Genomic DNA, 24867 nt, shown 5'->3' with positions numbered 1-24867 from the left:
TTCCGGAAATTATTTAACGCTCGGTCAGCGATTTTGCATAAACTAACTATAATCGCTTTCACTGACGTATTAAATTGCTCCGCATTCCATCCACTACGAACGTGTTCAATCGCCATCGAAAATTGCGATTGAAATGTTACTAAACGCGAGAACTTTGATAATTGAGGCGTTGAAATAAACGATGTAAATAAAAAAAAAGAAGATAAATAGAAATCGGTGTTTTTACTGAGAAAGGAGATAAGTTTGATATGGAATGCGGTGGAAAAGCGTAACAAATATTGAAATAATTTATTATTTTAGCCCTTAAACCTATCTCGAGATAGAGGTATGATAATAAGTGCTAACTAGACTGTGGTTGAAAAACATGAGCGTATAATACTTCACATTTATTTTTCTTCTAAACCGACTGGACCGCAATATCATATTCGTTTTATTCTCTTTGTTTCCTCGACCGTTTATCAACTTCATTCTCACATATGTTCGATATTTTCAGATTATATTTAAAAACCATTAAGCAACCATTTTGATAAAAATTTATTGTGATCGATCAACCGTATCACCTGTGAAAATTTGAATATCTCATAACGCAACATTTTTGTCGTGTTACATTTTTTTATTACCGGAAAGCATATAATAAATACAAGAATAGGACGAATTTATGTTACAACTCGATACAAAGGTGGTCAATTTTGAAAACCCATAGCATTCACGTAACAAAAGATGTAAATGTCAAAATTGGTGAAAACATATTTTTTGATTTTACTAGAAATATTTATTTCTGGTATTTATATATGTCGTTTATCGTCACAACTTTTCAGTTGTAATGTAAAATTCTTTTATTATAAGTATGAGTCGAGAATTTGGTGTACGATGAAGGCAAAAAAGATTTTTCAAGAATTCTATTTCATTTTTTTTTTCTTTTTTTTTTTTTTGGTTTATGTATTTTTATCCTTCATAAAGTTTTGTAATAGTATCTTACACACAAAATTTATTATTTTTAAAATTTGGCAAAATATATAAATTTTTTGTTTCATAAAGTATGTATCTTGAAATTCCTGAATTAATGTTATCCACTCATGACACGAGTAGTGTACTATTTTACTAGTATATTATTCATCCTCATTTAATACTTGACTCTTTCAATATCACATCTTCTGTTAAAAGGGTGTAACTAATGCAAATAAATAAAAATATTATTCCTCCATCAATTCATTAACTAATCAAATCAAAAATGTCGAATACAATATTTGTACTAAAATAAATCAAGCCACCAACATTTGTTTTTTTTTTTTTTTGTAAACCTGTTTTGTGTGAAATTTCCTATTTTTTCATGTTATTCATCCGACATTGCCGTCATAATTCGTGTAAATTATTTTATGAATGGTATTTTATTATTGAAGAAAAATCATTCAATATTTCTATACTTTAAGATAGAAATGTAATTCGAGAATCTCATTAATAAACAAATATTTCGAATAAGTTTTTTCACCAAGAATATGTTCTTTATACACGCAATTTTAATGTGTATAATATAGTATCTTATAACAAAAAAATGTATGAAATACAATTTCAAAGAATAAATTTGATATCGATATCTCTGTAATCAGGAATCTCATAAAAAATTAAAGTGCATATATTATAAAATTGCATCCTGTTAAATCAACTAATTTTTCTTATGCGTTCAAGCTGCTATTATTAGTACAAGTACTGCAAAAGTTGTGTGGCTGTCCTTTGAAATAAAAATACTAATTGGTCTCTAATTTATCTCCTTCAACGACATTATTTAAGAAGCAACTATTTAGCTATTACAGATTTTTTATTTTATTTACCAATTTTATTTTACAATCTTTGCATCGGTTTTCAAAGGACTATTATAAAATTATGTAACATACAGGATAATTACGTAGATACGATACGATGAAACGGGTTGTACGGCGACATGTGATTCATGTGATTATAATTTCTGTACATAGGACGTAATCGTTGAATGTTCGTCAAATTAAAATGTGAATGCATCGAAGTTGCTGTCAAGCAAGATTAGAACAGAATGTACTTGCAATAATTTCAAAGAAAGACATTCTGTTCCTTTTAATCATATTTCTTTCTCGATAAAGTATTGTTACGTAATTCTCCCTTGTGTTGAGGAATATTTACTATGATGATATCTATTAACATTTATTGAATTATATATTATACTCATTATGATATTTATTCCGCTGATTAAATTATATTATACTCATATCTGTTGAAGTGGTCACCACTTCTAAGAAAACTCTACATTTGGTCTTTTTAGTTTTCTCAAGCACTGAAGCCATCGACAGCGTATAAACAAAAGACTGGGACCAAGGCAGACTATAAACAATAGACAGGCGACGATGGCTTCAGGGCTTTCAGTCATAGGGTAACACTGCTAGCGTGCGGATCTGCACCAGCTCAAATTATATTCCTACTTGTATTTACACTTCTGTATTAAAATATATTTTCTACTTTACAATTTATCCACGCGTTCCTTTGTTCACACATCTAATAACATCAACAATATCTTTTGTCGTACATATCTTTCTTCCTCCTTCTGAATAAATGAATAGTGATAAAAAATAATTTTATTCGTCTGTTCTCTAGTTTCATATAAAGATATCTCTTTACATTGAATTAAAATGTTTAATTCAATTCAATATATCAGTTTGTTTTCCTAAAGCAATAGTTATACCTGTTTCTATTGAACATCCAGTAAAACCTTTAAAATACTAAATAATTTTAAATTATTCAAAATATATATATGTCAAGTTTTACTGATACCTAAACTGATAACTTGAATCGTAAGCAACTGATACTCGAAATAAGAATCTCTCTCATTATTACAAAAGCATTTTGATTGCACCTTCAAACGCAAGAAACAAACAAGATAATTCGAATCGTACGATCATTCATTATCACCTCGAAAGTATACCAGAGCGTAAATTCCGGCTCAATGGTAAACCAAACTAACTTAAATCGCGATATATTACCTTTGGTACGTAAGAAGGTTTTATCTGTATTACTGCATTTAACAAATAGATAGGATATTTAACCGACGAACAACCATTCATTATCACCTAGAAATCACAGAAGAATGCTAAATCCAGATAAGCAATAACCTAAACCAACGTTGAATTCCAATATAAAAGTCACCTTTTCTACTCAAGAATGTTTCAATTGCAGTTCTGTATTTAGAAAACAGACAAGACGATTTAACCTAGATAGCCATTCATTATGACGTTGAAATCACACAAGAATGCAAAGCCTAGATTACCTAGGACCTTAGCTAACTTTAGTAGGTGCTACTATAAAAATCACCATTCCTACACGAAAACTTTCGATTGCATTTTTAACTTAATCGATAATCATGTAACTTATACAACCATTCATTATCACCTGGAAATCACGTAAGAATGCAAAGCATCTATGTTATTTATGATCCCAAGCAATTTAACACTAGTACCAATGACGAATAAAAATATGGCACGTAGAAAAGAATTCAGAATGAAAGATACGAGAGAAAATATAAAACACCATGAAAGGGCTAGGTTTGAAATATAAAAATACATACACACAATAGTTCCAAAAATTTAGAATACCATACAATGTCTAAAAAAATGTACGAATTGGTCGTTTTCACTACTTTTAGTTCTGATATTAAATCCAAATGTAAAATTGCTTTACGTAAATGTATTTTAATTGCATCTATACATTTAACAAGACGAAATCGTTTTTTATGTTATTTATGATCCCAAGCAATTTAACACTAGTACCAATGGCGAATAAAAATAAGGCACGTAGAAAAGAATTCAGAATGAAAGATACGAGAGAAAATATAAAACACCATGAAAGGGCTAGGTTTGAAATATAAAAATACATACACACAATAGTTCCAAAAATTTAGAATACCATACCATGTCTCAAAAAATGTACGAATTGGTCGTTTTCACTACTTTTAGTTCTGATATTAAATCAAAATGTAAAATTGCTTTACGTAAATGTATTTTAATTGCATCTATACATTTAACAAGACGAAATCGTTTAGTCTGCAGGATCATATATTGTACACAATCTTGATATTATGCAAGAAAGCAAACACGTAGAAAAGCAATAACTTAAAGAAGAATAAAGAATTATTTTTTCTACAAAAAAAAAATCATTTAAATTGTATTTTTACATTTAACAAGATAAGACAATGTAATTCGTACAATCGTATATGTATTATCACAAGAAATTGCACGAGAACGAGAGTTCCAAATTAAATCTTAATACAAAAATCATTCTTATCCTAGATGATAACGTTTTAATTCCTATAATCATTTATTACCACCTCGAAATTATACGATAAAGCAAAGTCTGCGTTATCCAATAACCCAAGTCAACTAAAATTCCAATATAAGTCGCCTTTCGTACACGAAAACGTTTTAATTCCAGTTTTCTTCTTTTTCTTTTTACATTTAGCTAGACAGAACGATTTAATTCATATAATCATATATTACCATTTAAAAATTACATAAGACCGTAAGGTTTAAACTTCGATTTAAAAATTCCCCTTCCTATATAAAATTATTTCAATTACACTTTCGAGTTTAACAAACACGCGATCTGATTCGATTTACTTAGCCGTTCACTGTCAGCCGAACGTTGGGCAAGAACAAACAAACTCACAATCCCTGTGACAGGGTCAGCGTGTAACACGCGTTCGTTGAAACGGTTGCAAAACATAGAAGAATTCACTGGCGCGATATCCTAATTGCGAGATACGAGCCAGCGAGCCCGATAAGCCGCAGGAATATGACTCGACACCGCTGGCCCGCCCTCGAACGTCTTAATAACAATAATTAGTTCTCACCCCGGATCTATTTCGCCTTGGGCGCTTTCTGTACGCTGCTTAACAGCTCCCACGAAAGGTAATAGCGTCGAAAATGCTTACACGTTGTCGTAGCTCGAGGTACGCGGTTAACGCGGAAAAGTGTTTTTCCTTCGCTCGAGATTTTCAAACGTGCCTCGTTCGCGTCGTAACGATGTGCTACTTGTCGAACGTTTGTGCGAGATATTTTATGCGTCGATCAGCAGGCTGTTGGCTTTTCTGTTTTCAATTTATGAGTACGTGATGTTGATTTTTTATATTCGTTTCTTAAAAGTAATATGGAATTTTGTACGAGAAGACAAAAATTGATGAAGAATTTTTATTTTTGTGAAGAATTATGGTTTTGTGTAGTTAAATCCATTTTATGATCGAATTTGGTCGATCGATGCTTGTTGTACTTTGAGTGCTTAATGTTGATTTTTATTTTCATCTTCCAAACGACTTGGATAATGTCGTAAATATTATGTACAAATTTTAGGCATCGTCAAAAAATGTCTAGCGTGTGCAGGAAAATAAACGCACGAAAGAGATGGAGATGTATTTTTTTATTTTCATGTGGAATTGTGTTAGATATAATTAATACACATTAAATGTTATATTAGATTTTAGTGAGAGCACAATGTTATCTGTTATTGGAGATTCAACTATGTACAGAAGGAAACATCATATAATGTAATGCAAACACCAATAAAAATTTTTTTAGAATAATATAGAATGATTATAAGCAGTTTTCACAGGGAGGTGTGTTTAAATACTGACAAGTATTGATTATATAGATAAAAAATATGATAGGTGCAGTCGACATTTTGTAACTCTCGATAGAACAGTAGAACTAAGATAACAAATTGTAGCTTTCCAATCGGATAAATGTAGCCTTATAATCAGATAAATGATCAAGAACTCTTATTGCGATGTATCATGCCCAGCCGACACCAAACTAATTAGTATCGACAGAAAAATTTTGCAACATAGCCCAGCAACATTATAAAAATTATATTAGTAAGATAAGGAATTGTAGTACTGTAACACTGAATCGATGTTCTAATTACGAAGTAATTATAAAGTAATTAAGAAGTTGTTTCAATATCGTGCCATTATGGTTCTCTATTTTTACCTATCTTTTCTAGAAAATCATTTCGCATTTAATATCTTCATCAACTAATCCTCTTGTCATATGTTGTGAGAAAATTAATCATGTAGTCACTTTAATTGAAGCTATAAATAAAACCAACACTGTTGCCGCAATTGGATATGTCTTGTGAAATATATGGCTGTAACATAATTTCAATTGAATTTTTATCATGTATCATTTAATGGATTTTCTTTATAATGTTCATCGAAATTGAAAATATTTTACCGTACAGTTATCTTAATAAATATGAAATTCATTGCTTCATCTATTGAAACGTGTTAAAATATATTTATGTGTAAATGTAGCCTCACATATGTAGATTTTATATTCCACATTTTTATATAGAATAATAGATCCATTTTGTGTTCATTGTTCATGTATTTATTTTCCTATTATTTATGTCTTTTAGAAAAAGAAGAAATTTCTCTAATTGTAAGACATTAAAATTACCTATCTATGCAAATATCAAAATCTCTGCAATCTGTAAAACAATCTTTCTTTTTTCATATATTCTACATGTCCACACAATTCATTTTAGCATACATATTTTAACACACTTATTATAAGAAATTTTGTCTTGTATATTGTGTGTGTTATATAAAATATTTTGAAATTCCACTAGCACTCTAATGATTTTTGCTGTAAATATATATCAAATAGTATAAATCACGTCCTTGGTATACAACATGAATAACCATCTAAAGTACATAATATACTAACTGTTAAATACCTCGCAGTAAAAGAAATATCGAGGTTTCAAATATTTCTGTGATTTCCATCAAGTATACAATATTTATTAAATACCCTTTAATTCCTAATTTTTCCTGATTTATTTCAAACTTGACCAGCATAATCACGATGGTCGAATCTTGTAACCGTGCTAATGAAAATTCAAAATGTTTTGTATAACACGCATAATACATTCATCAAAAAGGTACCCAGAAGTGTTCGAATACTTTCAACCTATGTATCGCCTAAAGAATATTCACGTAGTGCGATATACAACCTGCTCGATAGCCATATTGCTTACTCTTGAATGCTATAATCGTTTAAGAATTTCTTTGGAATTTACAATTATTTCTTGAGAGTGGAAAGAATTTCTGCTAAATAACGAAAGTGGATTGGGATTGCTATTTCAAAATTGGATATTAAATGTAACAATTATGAAGATAAATCTGTGATTAAACAGCACAAAGGCTGCTGTTATCCAGTGACACAATGTTAAAGCTTATTTATTGGTGAAGAATAGACAAGAAATATCGTACCATAGCTGAAATGTTCAATTACATCTATCCCATTCACCACAGACATATATCATCATCAGGCTATCATTTATTTTGATCTTTACGAGACTCTTATTGTAACAGGGAATTCAATACGTCAGAAACCAATGGAAGTTACTTCAAATAATCTATCCTTGTAAATAACAAATTTTAATGATATATTTTTTAAGTATCTATTTTCTAAATTATCTTCAGTAATATATAACACGCGTAATAAATACACATTTCTCTACGAGTTCGAATATTTTTATAATTATGTATATTATGTACAACAACTTACAATCCGTTCGCTATTCAACAATGCATAATAGAATCGTGCGAAGAAATAATTTGACCATAAACAGCTAACGATGTTTCGGCAATTATCCCGAACGAGTCTATCAATCCGCGTGTCTAACTGTAAATCACATCGGCTCCGAATCACCGACTCGCGGTTCTGAAAACCGGTTTCACGGTTCCTAACCCTGACTTAACCTATGCCTAACCCAGACACCTAAACCCTTTCGTCTTTCATCGTTCGTAAACTCGAGCGCTTAACCTGGTCTAGACGAGCATGAAAGATGCAGCGTGCACGGCGACCCGGCTATAATTCACCGAACTTCACAAGCCACGTCTTGCAAATCTTGCCCCGCAATTAGAACATCGCTGCAGGAGTTTAACCGTATTTTCGGATCGATTGAATTTTGTTAGAAGTTACATTTTAAAAATGATCGATGGTGATGAACCTTAATCTCGGTTTCGTGACTTTTCGTAGATCTCTCAGCAACGAAGAGAATTGCATCGTTTTCTAGCGTTCATAAAGAAAGTATTTGTTTGGAAAAACTTAGTTTTATGTTGTTTCTAAATTGCGTTACTTGCTACGAATATCGATTCATTGATACTTTAGGATAAAATAATTCTGTAGATGATAAACTTTAAGTTTAATACTTTTGAGTTTGTGCAGATATTTGGTGGGTTAATTCTGTTATAGGAAAATCAGTAATTCGACTGAATAAGGATAAATAAAATAATAATATCTAAAATGATTTATTGGTTGGAACATATTATTAATGTTTGTACCATTACATTTTATAATCGTTTTGTAAATTTTGAAGTTCTCTAAATATATTCGATAAATGTTCCTTTAAATATTTGTTTCTCCTTCATTAAGATTTCTTCTCGAAGCAATTTGTAAATCGTTAATTTTTTAAATTCACCTATAGTAAAACATGGCAAAATTCATTATACTGATTGGTAATAATTCATGAAACGTCTTTACGTTACTGTCGCAACTTCATTCCGTAAAATCTTTAAGTATTCCGTAACCTCTCGCAAAAGGAAAAAATTATACAGTACATAAATATAAATTATGTATGGATTATATCTTTTGGACGTTTACGTGTCCCAATTAATGATAAATAAGGAGGCATACGCAGACACGGGCGGATCAACGCTTGTCACGAAAGTCGTGTTCATTAATTTCCCAGCCACTGAGATCTTAGAACGCGATCGATCTGTTAAAGACGATATAATTTACATTTACAAGTTCAATGGTGGCCAATCTTTTCATTTCTTAATGCCATGCGAAGAAATGGTCAAGAAGATGAAGAGACTTTTTTTAAAAATTGGCGTTTTTAGACTAGACGACAATTTTCCTATTTGTTCCACTCAGACACGTCTTAGCGGCTGTGCATGTGACTTGGTAAGACATTATTTTCCATTTTATTCGTCATTTCTGTGAAAACATGAACATACTGTGATCCTACTATTAAAAGTTTAGACATAATTACTTGTGAATGCATTTATGCATTAATACAAATAATTTATGTATACATTAACTAATAAGTGTATATATACGTATATTTATTGAATTAATACATTCACTTTAACAGCATTATATGAGATGGCATAAATATTACTGCTTGTAGCCAAATATTTGAAATTTCTGCTTCATAGGGCAAAGTATGCGTCGAGGACCCAACACCGTTTGTATTTAGTGGTCCATTCGAATTAGTCGACTCTGGTAACAGTTTTGCTGGCTACTTAGATCTGGATATTACAGTTATAAATTTAGGAAGGTATTGTGCAAGTTTTATTTACTTCTTACGATGAACTGAAGTTTGTGAATTTAATCAAAAATTTAACTTCGAAATTTAATATTTATATTTACATATAGAAAGAATTCTTTCGCGTTGTATAGTCAGTCATCCTCTATTGACAAAGTTTCCAATTTCTTCAAAGAAATTATTAACAGTAATAGCATTAAAAATAAATTTATTAATAGATGATCTTTATTAAATTTGATAAATCTTTCAATTTAAAGAAATGACACCTAAATTCACACGAAGCACTTTCCTTCGAACATTTTATACATTTTTGTATATTGTGTGCACATTTCTGCACATTTCTTCTGTAAATGCATAAATATTCATAGTCTGTAAGCAGACCGCGAATTTTGATACACTTATGGGAGATTCAAAGGTGTAGAAATGTTCAAAATGTATGTAATTCGCAAAAATATAAAAAACATTCAAAATGGAGTACTTGTTATAAAATAAATCTTTATGTAGGTTCCATTTCTTTAATTATGTTAAATACAGATATGAAGCTGCAGTGCAAATAAAAATTTCCAGTCTGTTTATGACAAAATAACTACAAATGCATGAAATATAACGACGACTCATACATACCACTTGACAAATTCTATAGAGATCTTATTCCATCGTTATTTAACTGTACCATAATTATAATATTATTTAGAAGTCTCGTAACTCCATACGCCCTCGCACCCAATTGCTTTGTCTTCAAAAGCCACCCCCAGGGACCAGAATATAAGTGCAACGCTAAAGAATTATCGAAGCTATCTAAAGGAATGAGCATACCGGTCGGAGATAATTTAGCGGCCATGGGAAATCTCATGATGGATAATCTATTGGATACCGCTCCACCGGGCAACCTAATGAAAGATATCGTTGGAATTTCTCCGGTAGCTGATTACCTTGCTCTAGGAAGTCCGCCTCCTAAATTACCGCGCCCACCTTTAGTAGATCCAACATTGACTACGCGTAAGAAAAAAGGCAAAAAAAAGAAAGGGAAGAAATAAAAAAAAAAAAAAGAAACAGAAGTGAATGCTAAATGTTATAGATATGAAATTGTGGTTTACAGAATTGAAATTTTTTAGACGAAGTTTTTATCGATAATCAATAGATTTCCAATATGTTTATGTAAATTCAAATGTTCATTTTTAGTACAACTAAGGAAATACAGCTTAATCGATGATAAACGATGTTACAAATATCATACATATATGAATATATATTGTAATTTAGATATTTTATGTATTTAGCATGTCGTGCGTGTTTTAAATATTTTTTCATATTTAAATTTCCCACAAAAGTCTGTAAGAGCTTGTAATTTAATAATAACGATACGTGGTGGAAAAATAAAATTTAGGGTTAAAATAAAAGTTAGAAGAATGTAGACAATTATATCCCTCAAAATTATATTTCTAAAAGATTAACAATATTATCCATTACAATTATCTTATTTATATTTCGAGTTACTGTTACACACAGTAATTAATTTTTAATAAAATGTTATCCATTCGTAATACACATCATTATATGCAATAATTAATTTTTATTATACGTTGCTATTCTAAACAAATATGTATTATGTAAGATACCCTACAACTAATTTCCATCGTTAGTTGAACTTTAACGGTTTATGTAATTATCAAATCACTTTTAATTTCTTTAAATTATCTCTCGAACAGACGAGCCAAAGATATAAACTATAAATCAACAATACGATTGGTATTCTCTTAATTTCGAATGTAAACTCCAGGAAACTATTATTAATGACCGATACGCGTTTAATGAAAACACTTCTTTTGTGATAGCATTGCCTTGAGCGACAGTTGAACTGTTTTACTCGAGTTCGTTCGTCAGAATGCGTTTCGGAAATCGTTCCACGAGCCGCCTTCCAAGCAGGCAGGCATATCCTAGAGTTAAGAACATTACGTTCTCATAAATCAGGTTCGATTCGATTCGGCATAAATCATAATCGTGTCGTCGGGCATATGCAGACATCTCTGCCCTATAGCGAAGAGCTCCGTGAGAAAGATCCTCCACGACGCTGAATCGCTCTCTCTTCTCATGATATGCCGTTAACTGCTTTTCATCCTAAGCCGACGCGTTTCTTTCGATCGGTTTCTCGGTCCCGTCTTCGAACTTAGATCCCACAAATAACCTCCGTAAAATTATTTCATTTTGAAACAAATGACAGATTCAAAAGCTTGTACAGTATTGTTAAATACGTACTTTGGGGCTACTTCTTTAAGTTTCGTTTTAAGTTTCGAAAAATGTAAGTATACACAATTTTCAAGATTTCAATAAGAATTGTTCGCCAAGTTTTAACCAATTTTGGAGAATTTTTACGAAATTGTGCGAAATTGTGCTGAACTTTGTTTAATGTTTATACTCGAAAAAAATAAAGAAATATATAGACTTGAAAGTATATAATAATCAATAACGAATGGAAGCTTTCAGCACTTACCGTGGCAAGCTTCCTCATAAATTCAATGAATCATATTGTAAAACGTTTTATTTCTATTTTTTCCATAAGATCTAAATACCTTGTTTTGACTTAGAAGCTTTTAGAGCACACAGATTTTTATTTCGCGTAAAGATTACAAACTAAATTAACTGGAACTTGTTATAAGACCTTCCCTTAATATTTTCCTTCATTCTCAGATATATTAAGTTCGAGAAACAATATTTCGTACGCACCAACCTGATAAACTATAGAACCTGATAGTTTTCATATAATTCTGCCTTCGCAAATCAGGTAGCTAATTGGAACGCGAGTGAAAAACGAGCATCGGAAAAGTGCATCCTACGTTTGTCACGAACTCGAACATCTCGGCTAAAACAACTTTGGTATCGTCCCACGGGCAACTGCCGGCTACTCGCGCGTTATTATTTATTTTCCGCAGTGGGAGGAGCGAGCGAGTTTCGAAAGCGCCTCGCGTGCATCGATTTGACTTAGCCTCACGGTTACCGGTATCCCGTAACGACTTCCTGTCGTAGTTGCTCGTAGCTGCAACCACCCGTATACAGGGTGTGTCTGCAGTGCATGACAACACGTATTTTATAAATTCTTTCATTTTTTAATCGAAAAATTGCGATGTTTGGCAAAAAATATTACTTATTCGCTTCGTGACCGGATACATTTGGAAAAAGAAATTTTAATGAAAAAGAAAAATAATGCGACCAGAACGTTTGGTGGTCGCACGTGTGTTCCTTGAATTTTACCAGATGTTGTAGTCAAATTTGCTTCCAGGGAGGTTAATCGATTACTCGCGTAATACGTGAAATACGCACGATATGCGGAAATGAATTATTAATGCGACACGTGACCGCGACACGCGAGTGCTCTGCACGAGGGAGGCGGAAGTCTGCATATATAAATTAATGGGAGAATTGTGGCGATAGTGACATCCTTCGGACTGTAATTTGCTTTAGAAATAATATTTTTATATCGTTTTATAGTTGTTATCGTAGTTTCATATCGTTTAATGAATGATTTGATTCTATATAGATTGAACGGTTAGAGTACTTTACAGATAACGTATCGCTTATATTATACGTTAATTTTATAAATTATTTGTACAAATATATGAAACTCTTAAAAAGAAAGTAAATTATAAAAAAATAAAATTTCGCTTACAAAGTGGAGAATGGTACAAATATACAGCACTTTTCACATAAACCGATCGTAATGGAAGTAATTGTAATCGTAGAATTTACATAACAATCACAGAATATTAAAATTGAGATTAAATTACGATTCTAGTATACATTGCACAAGGAATAGAAAACATAATCTTATAACATAATGAACTGAATTTCGAATTCAATTTTCAAGCTCAACATTTCTTCATTTGGATATATAGTCACAAATAAATTCTAAATTGTAAATCCTATAACATCACGAATTGTTAAATTGAATTTCCAATTTAACTTCCAATATTTCCAACTTTCCATTCAACATGTTTTCATTCGAATATTGTTAAACATCACTTGAAAGCTATAACCTAAATCACAAGGGGCAATGAAAATCTAATTTTCTAACTTCACATAAAATTTCGCTTGTCAAATCATAAATTAATATCTGACCACTATTCAATAGATATATTCTCTGTTGCAGATACACTGTGTATATTCGATCGGGAGCGTGCTGCTTGTTCGAAGTTCGCGCGAACGTTGGCTATTATCCCGCCGCGGACAGTTCCTTTTCGTCGAAGGATCACAATAATTTTCTACCGTACAACTTTGAGAACATTTAAATCGGCCGAACCCTCCGGAACACGTACGTGTATCCGTAGCACTTACATATATTTACATCGAATTAACCTCGGTCAACCTGAGTGGAAACAGGTTGCTTTCCCTTAATAATTATTACACCACTCGAATTATAATTATTAATTCCGTACACTGATTCGATCGTTCGTCTAATTAATTCCGTGCATTAATTGACCGCCATGCTGACACGGAGACGCGCTCACAGAGATCGATTGCGTTCAAGCCAAAAAGGATTACGAGAAGTATCTTTAAATTGCTCTCAGTCGTATCATTCGAATTGAATTAAATATACGTCTTGGAACTTTTTCACTCGTCTTTTTCCCCTAAGAATCTTTCTGATTAATGTAGATATCAATTAGGCGCGTAAATTGAGCCCCGAGATTGTAAATTGTTAAATTAGCTACTGGTTTTGTGTGGCCTGATGCGAATAAATTAATTAATCTTATAACTGTTACCGTAATTAATAATAGTTTCAAAATAATTTCGTTTCGCTGGTTGACGAGATAAAATATATGTTTCCTGCATGATTACGATAATGATTTATCAAGCGAAATATGCTTTGCATCTATGTATAGCCGCTTGTTTCGTTTTGTAATATAAATGTAGCACAAGTACAAGTATACTTACTACGTGCTGTATGAGGTATATCGATATCGTTAGTAGTTGTTAGATTGTGTACGTTAAATTGATGTTTTATAGCTTCACAATGAATTTTGGAGAGAATTATAAGTAACGTGTAGTTAGTATTTCAATATCAAAATAAAATTCTATGTAGATATGTATGAATCTACGTACGCAAATGTACGTGCACAATTGTTAAATTACGCTTTAGATAATTGCAATACCACGTATGTATATAAAATTTTATAAAATTAAAATTACTTTCCCTTTATTGAATAGAAAATTATTAAAAATTCTGCGCTACATAACATAAAGATAGGTGGTTAATAAATTCACGAGCAAAATAGATAAAATTACCATCCTTCCATTTGCATCGTGAACAATATTCTATTTTTTATATTTTGGAACATGTTTTTTAACATTATTAAATAGTAACAATCACGAATTAAGACGATCGAACTATTTCATATATTTTAATAACATATACCGTATATAACTAATCGAACAAATATATATTTCACTCACTCGTATCCTGCGCTGACTCTCCGAATTCTCTCGAACAACTCTGCACTAAACCTTCAGTCTGCCCTTTTTTAAGGGCTCAGCTCCTTTTATACCAACGCACTCCTAAATTTACTACTACCACAATTTCATCTTGTTGTACATGCTAATCTCAGAATTCTTATCCTGAAATTGTACTTCTAAAAATTCTTTCCCTCCCACAGTGCGGGATGAACCTTCAAGCTTCGTTCAGAAAAAGAACACTTGTTCAATTTCTATTTTTATTCAATTTTAGGTACTAGCGACGACTTCCATTCTAAAAATTCCCTTTCTCCTGCAGTGCCAGAACTCTTCGAACTTTAGTAATCAGTATGCGTATGCAGTTTCTATTTTTAGCGAAATACTATATTAATGAAATTAGTTACGGACTTATTTTTGACTGTAAGTCCCAAAATATGCAAATATCATGGTTATAAGAACATCATTATTTTTAAAATTCCTTTTTTAAATTAAAAAAAAAAATTGTAATAGAATATAAAGCAAAATAAAATACGTACCGGTGCATCGTTTTTTAATTTGAATTTTCGATATTGTCCTTTCTTTTTCATAACCTTTACTCACGCTGTTATCTCACATTATTTTGTACAGATTTATATTATAAGTTGACAGCTCTGTTGAATCTACAATTCATTATCAGTCACCTTTCTGTCGATTACACCTGTATGTTTCACATTTTTCATGCTTCACATTCTCCTACTTACTTTGTATTTCCTTTTCCATTCGTATCTTTCCATTTTTCGATTTATGTTCTACGTTTCTATATCCATCTTTCTATTTTTCCATTTGCGTTCTACCTTCCTATATCAATTTCCGCCCCTTATTTTTCCATTTTTCGATCTCCCTATTTCTATATCGATTTCTCTTTTTCAACCATTTCAATATCCATTTCTATTCTCCTATATTTCTAGCTCCATTCCAACATTACAAACACAAAGAAGACGACCACCACCACGGAATACGAACACCGGCGGGCACGCACTCGCGTGGGACATCTTGTGAAAAAGAACTCACCCGCCGTGAACGCGGCTTGACGCGTAGGCGAGGTCGTATGCTAATTATGGCAAATCGCAGCGGGCGATGATTTGTTCGTCGACGAGCGTGTAAACGGAACTTTTCCAGAAGGAAAGCGGGGCTAGGAAGCCGATACGAAGCGGACCAGGTTGTGACAACGGTCCAGCGAGTAACGGCGCTCCGACACGCGAGACTCGGCCAGTACACGAATTCATCCCGCGCGAACACGCGTGCCTACACGTGTACACAGGTCTCTCGAGTATGCGTGAGCCATACTTTTCGTTCTCTAGATTTCTTACCTTGCGATTTACGATGATATTTCTTGAATTTATTGTTATCTATTGTGGAAATATTACGAGTGATAAATAAGAATTTATTATGAATGTTGATGACAAATGGCGGTAGAATGTATAATGATTATAATAAATTAATATACCACTCGACACGACTGAAACGTTTTGACAACTCTTTCCTCAGATACGATATTCAAACGGCTCTCAACTCACTCCGACGATACTCAATATACGGTCAGTCACGAAAGTCTGCACATATCGAATTCTGTATATTTGCCTTACCGAAGCAACTGAAATTATTTATGCTTAAATTACGATGTTATTATTATCAATGTATTCCTATACTGAATTAGGAAGATTAGAGTATTTAAATCGTAGATATCTTGGGATAAAATTACAGGCACTTTATTACCAGAAATTACGAACACTTTACATAATTTTCTCAACGCCGAGGAAATAGCTATACTTTGATAAACACTAACATAGGGAAGAGAGAGTGGATCTAAAAGATACGAATAGATATAATATTAAGCCTATCATTTTAAGAGTACGCATCTTAGTGCGTCAAAAAATTCGTAGAATTTCCATATTTAATTCCATATTTAAGGAGTATACGTACACATCCTTTTATCTATACAAAGATACTTCTTTTTTATAAGATTCAGTAAAGTATTATCCATGGAACGCAGGAAATGTCGTACGTTACAACTTAATAAAACTTAATCGCCACTTAATTACTCCCCAAAGTCCAATATACGTGGAAAAATAACTTTCGAAGAACTACCCCCTTTCATCCAACCGCGCCGCTCAAACTCAACTATGTCTTTTTACGTGAGAAAGAAGGAACTACAACTCCTGGTCGCTTGAACAGCCCTAGCAACCATACCAGCTTAAACAAGTTCGCAAAACATTATATTATACCGAGAAAAAGAAGCCGGGAATAATACAAGGCAAGATAGATAATCAAAAGGGAAGAAAGAAGAATATGAAAAAAAAAAAAAATTGGAAAAATTCACGAGCTTGGTAGAAAGAGATTACTCGGTACTCGGTTGGTGTACAATGTACGAGTGGCGCGAAAAAACGGGCATAGGATTCGCGCAGCCGATCCTGTACCCTGGTTTACGGCCTCCTCGACGAGCAGCCACAGCAACGTATGGCCTATGAAACGGCCATACCCGCGGTACTAAATACACCATAAACCAAAGGGAATTGCCTGTGAACCTTTAATGCCACGCGCTTACACACCGCCCCGCGTACCATTCGATACGTGAGACGCAAAGATAAGTGTAAGCAACGTTGCACCGATCGCGATCTAACAGCTCAAAAACTGCAATTGCCGCGTACAAATGTACTTATTTTGCGACAATGCACGTTCTTCTTTCTTTTTTTAATGATTCTAAATGGTGATCTCTTGGGGACGCTCGACTGGAACGTTTATCGATCGGAAGAACGAACGAATCGTCGACGTGTTTCGAAAGGCTACGGTCTTATTAGACGTTTACGTCCCTTTGTGCGAGTTTGCTGAAGAATTTTACGAGTACTTTTAGTTGGATAGTTCTGTAAAATAAAAGCTGCCGGCGTAAAGAAATATTCTATTTTCGCGGGAAAAATGTGCGAATGTTGGGAAAGAAAATCGTTGGTTGTAAGGAACAGGGGTAGTTTCAAGGATATATGTATACTTAAGCGGTAAAGGTTGTGATATATATATGTAACAATTTATTTTCTTAGTGAAAAAACATTTCATGCAGTGTTAAAGTTGGTACAAAGTGATAAACAAAATGAAATTTCAGATTGATTTGTTAGATTTTTATTAAGGATGAAGAATATAGTTATAAAATCACACGAAACACATTACAAATAATAAATAACAGGTACGTGGAAATTTATCATAAATCGTGATTATAAAATACAATGTTATAATTGCTTATAATTATAGATGCAATTTATGATATTTGGTAATTTAGAAGATTCTAGAAACACCTATTATAGGTAGAAATCTCCAAATTTTTCTTATGTAATATAAAGCTCTAATTACTTTGTATTAAAAGGCACGTTCACTAAATGACTTCCGATATAAATCAAATCGTGTTATCTCATGGAATTTCCATCAATAAAGCTAATAAATTACTAATGAAACATATGAAATTCATTAAATGACGCGATCGGCGTCATCAACACGAGATTAAACGTACCATAAAATATGAGATATGTTTCCTCGAAATCTTGTTATCTGTTATCATTATTCTTCTATGCAGTTAATACACATATATGTTCGTGCGAGCAACATAATTTCGATATACATACGTGTAACAAAAATTGTTAATCCAGTTTCGCTTCCGATAGAATATTTTCGTTATCGAATGCTACTGGTCTCTTTGTAACTTAGAATCTTATCTATGATCGATAATAAATTAGAGAGATAAAAACATATTAAATTTCCACTTACATGTAATAAGGAAGCAATAAAAACAAAAGAGAGCAATCAATGAGAAACAATCAGAAAAAAAGAATAACTATATCTCTTAATTATTTAGACTGAATATTTTTTATTTATTTTTTGATTTTGCAGTCAATAAGTACCAAACGTTTAAAGTGTCAAAATAATGCCGATAAAAGAACGAAATAAATTGTAAGATAATCACGAAACCTTTAAAGTAAGATCCATTCAAACTGCTCTTATGAAACCTCGTTCAGTCAGTAATTACAAGCAGCAGTTGTGTTACCTTTGCATTTTACATTCTCTACCAGTTACTATACTATATTACGCGTAGGATTGTGCGATATTAAATACATATTGTTCCGGAGCAACTTGAAATGTTTTTCAATTAAATTTCCCGCGTATAGGTCATTGCAAAACGGCAGCCATAAATCAGGCACACACTGAACGCGAACATTAGCACGGAACAACAAATCAAATGCAATGAAGACTTCTTGCGACTGCTATACAAAAGCATTTATTATTCAATCTCCAAGGCCCCGTTATGTCGTAAAACCATCCAGGTTGCAGATAATCCGCGAGAGATAATCGAACGATTTAATCAGCCCTACCTCGTCATAAAGTAGCACTAAAACACGCCGTAAACTACGAAACTTCCCTTGTAAACCCTTTAATGTCACACGTGGAGCAACCACTATTGATGTTCACTTATTAAATACAGATCAATTTGGATAACTCGAATCTTTATATATATTATGTATACTTTACACATGTATATTCAGTTTTATTAATTTCATTCCGATTCGCAGTTAAAATGTCTATCATTCGAAGTAGAAACTTACTTTGTCTCAAATTATTATTGACTATGTGTTTGAGTGTATTATTTTATCTCTGTAACTCGAATTCAGAAAGAAATGCTCGATATCTGCAAGTTGAAGTTTACTTCTATTAATCGTAATTTGATCATTGCTGCCTCTGCAGTTTGATAACAGGTGCTTATACGAATCTTTACAATTTTGCAATGAAAAATTGTAAATAAAAATATTTGAACATTTACCATAGAAATGCTTTATGTCCATATTACATATAATTGTACGAATTAGAACAACAATGAACCAGTCCAGAAATGTATGTAGAGATCATAAAATATGTATTATGCGAACATATATATATTTAGTGAAATATTAATATGTGGCATGAATAGTCATCTTAAGCAGTCATCTTAATTAATGTATAATAATGTTTCTATTGAATTGTAAAATCTGTTAATATAACGAAAGACACAAAAATTACATTTCACAGAAGAATTTTGTGAAAAAACCTATATATTACAAACGCACGCAAAACTCTGTAGGAAAATCTGATCTGTGTCAGTAGTATAATATTTTCAGGAAATCAAATTGCTTTGTTTGTACATATACTTACCACCGTACTATTATCAGCGAATATCTAAACCTTCCGTTTATATATTTTACGATTATATTACGTCGTATGAAATATCCCAAGAAAATTGCTTTCCATGGAATACTTATTCACCGAGATAATCTTAAACGATTATTATACATTTGGAACAAGTGTAATTGGCTACATGAGAACAATCCATCCAGGTGATGACGCATACTTGAGAAAGAGAACTTTCAACCAGGAACCGCTCTCCATGGTGGACGAACCGTAGGAGTCCGATTACACGGTCAGATATTGGCTAAACGAATAGTGCGATAAATAAGCTTCATTAGAAATAATCAGCAGTCGTAAGACACAATGCTATCTAAATGATCCCTTCAATTCATTACAAACACTTCCGCGTTTAGGTTGGGTTCTGTATGAAAAGCATTGTTTTTACCGGACTATGGAGAAAACACGATCGAAACTAATCAGTCGGTCAAGCTTGTCGAATTCTACGCACACGCAAAGATTCTAGATAAGGTTTAGTATGTTTGCCCGATATTAGCGATGATTAGAGCGAGCGTTTTGAATTTTTAATTACTTTTCTTTTTTATTTTGTTTTTTTATCAAATTGTTTGGGCATCGCGTACATATGATGAACAGATTAGGAATTTCTTTTTTAGTAAAAATAAATTTGACGAGTAGTTTTGGAATTAATAACAATTATATTTCTCACATAAAGGTTGAAAGCTATATTTCACAATCCTATTTCTTGTAAATTCATACAGGTTCTAACAAGATGAGCTAATTTTGTTCAACACTGTAGTAGTGAAGAAAGCACTTCATTCAAAGAATATTATGTCACTTTTATTTCTGTAATATCACATAATATCTTCTAAGAATTAGGAATACGACGACTGAAAAGTAATGAAAGGTGAAGCTTTCGCAGAATCGATAGACTGTGAACGTTAGTATTATGTGGTGTTGTAATTGCAGAGGACTTTTTTAACTTCGAAGAAACAAGGGTACTTTGTAGCTAATTTACTGTGATTTATCACATTATCATTTCGCTCCCTTCAATTTCATAGCCATCAATCTCTCGTTAAGTCTTCCGGGACAGGTGAGACTCTAGCGTCGCAGAATTAGCAAGTACTATTTTCCGCAGAATATAATGTACCATAAATAAGATCAGCTTAACTTGAATCTTTCATATAGTGTTTAACGATGTATGTTTAAAACATCTATTGAACAAATCGATAAAACAATCAAAAAATAAGGGATAGAAATTTAAGTAATAAAACATTGAAATAATCTAATTAAGGCATAAAAATTAAAAATTTAACAAATTCTATGTTAATCCTAATTTTTTCTTCAAATGTTGCACAAATGTTGACAAACTTTTATACAAAGAACGGTGTTAGATTCGCAGAGGAATTTCGAGAAATTTTCTGAACTTCTAGTGGCAAATAAAAATTTTAAATGTGAAGTTTTACTATATCAGTAAGTTCTACAATTACGAGATAGTTTTTGAAATAACAAAGAAATTTTAATACCCAAATGAGATGTTTTTAAGAGTATTTGGACTATGTACTCAATAACGAAAAAGGATCTTACCCAAAACTAGAAATCTTTTTTTTCTATCAAACCCTGTACATGTAATAATTTAAAAGCGATGAAAAATATTCAATGAAACTCGCAAAATACATATTTATAACTTTCTCTATATTGTCAAATTTTCTTCACGACGTATTTTACAAATAATATAATCATAAAAAATATAATTATCTTTACAAAATGAATAGCTCCATCAAGAATCTTTTAACAAAATGCATGTGCCTATTGTGAAACGTAACGTTTCTTGATATTTACCAATGTCTCTCGATAGATGACATTTCCCTGGACAGAAAAAGTAGCGCGACTACTATACCATTTCATATTCTTGAAAAGATTATAAATGGGAGGAAGTGTGGCTGATCGCAGGAACAACGAGGCATATCCGGACTTAAAGGCTACAATCATTAATGTATCAACCATCACCATACATATGTAGGGTTCCCTGTATTTCTACGATAGCGTGCGCTCAGATATTCATAAGTGTCGCAAAGAAACATTTTAAGATACGGTATCTCGTGTCGATCTGTCTATAACGTAACATTATGCAAATAACCGTCGTCGAAATAACTGATCCCTGGTGAGAAATTGCTGCCTCTTTCTTCCCTGATCTTATTACGACGTGACACTTTTATTTTTTCCATACTGTTGCAAAGATACAAGTCGAAAAATTGCAGTTTGTTAATCTCCACGAATTATCGTCCGTGTGATCTTGACAGTGTATGTATACAATATCAAGAGCAAGCAACTATAATTCGCACGGAATAAGATATTTTTTATATCGACCAAAATGTGAAGATAGGGAAGAAAATTTTATATCAAGGACGTGCATATGCGATTTATTCTCTGATCAAGTTGTCTTAGTATCTTCATAGAAGATATCTTCTTTTTTTCTTTGTTTCTTTAGATACATTAACTGACTTTCGTTGAAATAAGAAATTAATAAAATATTATAAAATTCTTCCAATCACATTGTGTACAAATTATCAAAGAATATTCATTGACGATCGATAATTTTAAAAATATTCTGTAAACTATATAAAATGTGGCTTGTCACTTTCCTCCTCTACGGTCTTCGCATTTACTTAACACGTACTAATTGTATATAGCTATTGTTTCAAAAAACTTAAATTTGATAAAATCAAGTGTATATACACATATATGCATGAGAACACATCAATTAATTTAAGTTAATAACAGCAATTTTCCTCTCATATCTAAATAACTTTTGATTTTAGCACATAAAGAATATATATTCTTTATATATATTTTATCATAAAACTACTTATTAAACTTTGATTAGCTTACAAAGCAAGATCACATATATACTATAATTGATTTTCTTCGTAGACAAATACAATCCATTGTAATATGACTTTAGTTTATGACTAGTGAAAATTTATGGCAATAAAATTTTACCGTTTTAAACACCACTATCTTTAAAACAGCGCAAATGACACATCCAAAGACAGACGACGTTAATCGTCGTCCGAAGCACTTGTCATGTATCACCGAAGACTCCTGTTCGACGATCCTGACGCGGTACAGGCGCGAATGATACTGGTCATTAATAATCATTCCGAACAAGGATCCGATCGTGCTACCATTTAAACGACCATGGATGATGGGTACGCGCCGTGAAGCATCAATCAACCGTGAATCACGCTTGGTAAAAGGCTGACAAATTATTGTCCGATGCATACGTTGTTGCCTTCGCATTTATAGCAGTGAGTTCCTCAAACGGTGACGTCGTTGATTCGTAAGCCAGCACCGGAATTAGAGTATCTGATTGAAATTAAACGACGACACGGAGGATTAATCCTGGCGTGATAAAATAAACGACAGTTTTAGGCCCTAATTCGATTTTTAGTGTAATGGTGTTCAGAATAAATGATGATTTATTTATTCGCGTATTCGATTCAATCTTTAAAATAAATAAAAACCGCTACCTAGTTTAAATAATTTTGGTAAAACATAAAAAAATATTTGATGGCACGACGTCAAGTGATATTTCTGATATTTGATCAGTTTAATTTGATTATGTAGAAACTTGATGATTTCTTAGAAACATATAGAATAGTGAAAATAACACCGAGTAAAGATAATAAACGTTCTTGTAGAATTATTGTTTTATTTTATTTTTACTTTTATTCAAGCATATGATTTAATTAATTTAATTGTGTGCAAATCCGGTGATTTCTCGAAGAGATACATTTGCATAAAATAAGTAAAAAAGTCACAATTTTATACAAATCTGATGAATCACTGCGAGATAACATAATTAAAATTCTTATTGGACCATTGTATATAACATTCCTTTAGCTAACATAGGAGATCATTTCCGAGTATTCTTTTATCATTCTCATCTTCAAGTATTCAGAAATTTTATGCGGAGTACGGAAAACTAGAAACAAAATAAAACAATATTGAACTTCTAAAATAAGTTTCGTCATAGCAACAAAGATTATAACTGATCTAGTGAACGATTTCATTAAAATTCCCAAGTAATTATTTTTTGTAAAAGTGATAACATAAGATGCAATAGATATATAACAGCTCCCATATTTCTACCAAGCTACAAGATTGTTTCATTTAAAATAGTTTAATTAGCAAGATCGTTGGATTAAATGTAACGCGAATTTTCTTACCGAACCTGTTCTGCTTGTTATTACAAAAGTTTCTTATAACCACAGCACTGAGGTAAACAAAATTTTCCATCGAGAAAACCAATTATGGACGAATACCGATTAAAATAACAAAATTTCACCAGATAAGATCGATCCAGTAAAGACGACTTGTTCCATCTCGAAAACGCTTTAATAAATATTTGTGTATATCCACGTATTTTGCTAGTTCTGTAATTAACTAAAGATGACCTTGCAGCGCGTCATCGTAGTTTTTATGAAACCAGAATGAATTTACTTTAACTGTTGTGTACTGGTTGATTAAGAAATGTCGAATCGCAAAACTGCTCGGTGCTGGAGTCTCGCGAGTTACATTGAAATCAAACACCGTGGCTGTACCGATAAATTCACGTCCCACGTTCCAATGGATATCATAATTAACTGTAACAAATTAGCGGTAAATTATTGATTAAAACGCGCTTCGCGTTATTACCCCATCGTTCACGTTTAATGAGATAGGAATCGCTGGCGTGCTTTTTCAACTATGTTTTCCCTAAATGGGATCCAAGATACGTGTAGTTTGCAAGAATTTATATCGTAGTTTATCCTTGTTTCTTCTTTCCAGAATAATCAAAAGTATTTATGGCTAGTCATAAAAGTATTCGAAACGTTCCAA

General features: G+C 32.2%; 2 protein-coding genes across 3 annotated transcripts in view; one reads left to right on the top strand and one right to left on the bottom strand.

The window, feature by feature from the left end:
* The window catches only part of LOC139998191 (uncharacterized), a 440340-nt gene that overhangs the window by 120888 nt on the left and 294585 nt on the right, over window positions 1–24867 (bottom strand). The window lies entirely within an intron of this gene.
* LOC139998267 (uncharacterized) lies at window positions 8615–10392 on the top strand. The gene is made up of 3 exons (XM_072022694.1): window positions 8615–8984; window positions 9239–9360; window positions 10043–10392. The coding sequence occupies exons 1-3, from the start codon at window positions 8652–8654 to the stop codon at window positions 10383–10385; spliced, it is 798 nt and encodes a 265-aa protein (XP_071878795.1). The 5' UTR covers window positions 8615–8651; the 3' UTR covers window positions 10386–10392.

Source organism: Bombus fervidus, chromosome 2 (assembly GCF_041682495.2).
Source record: "Bombus fervidus isolate BK054 chromosome 2, iyBomFerv1, whole genome shotgun sequence".
In the NCBI taxonomy this organism is placed as follows: domain Eukaryota; kingdom Metazoa; phylum Arthropoda; class Insecta; order Hymenoptera; family Apidae; genus Bombus; species Bombus fervidus.
Note: the sequence above shows the minus strand (reverse complement) of the source record. Positions and strands in the feature narration are given on the sequence as shown.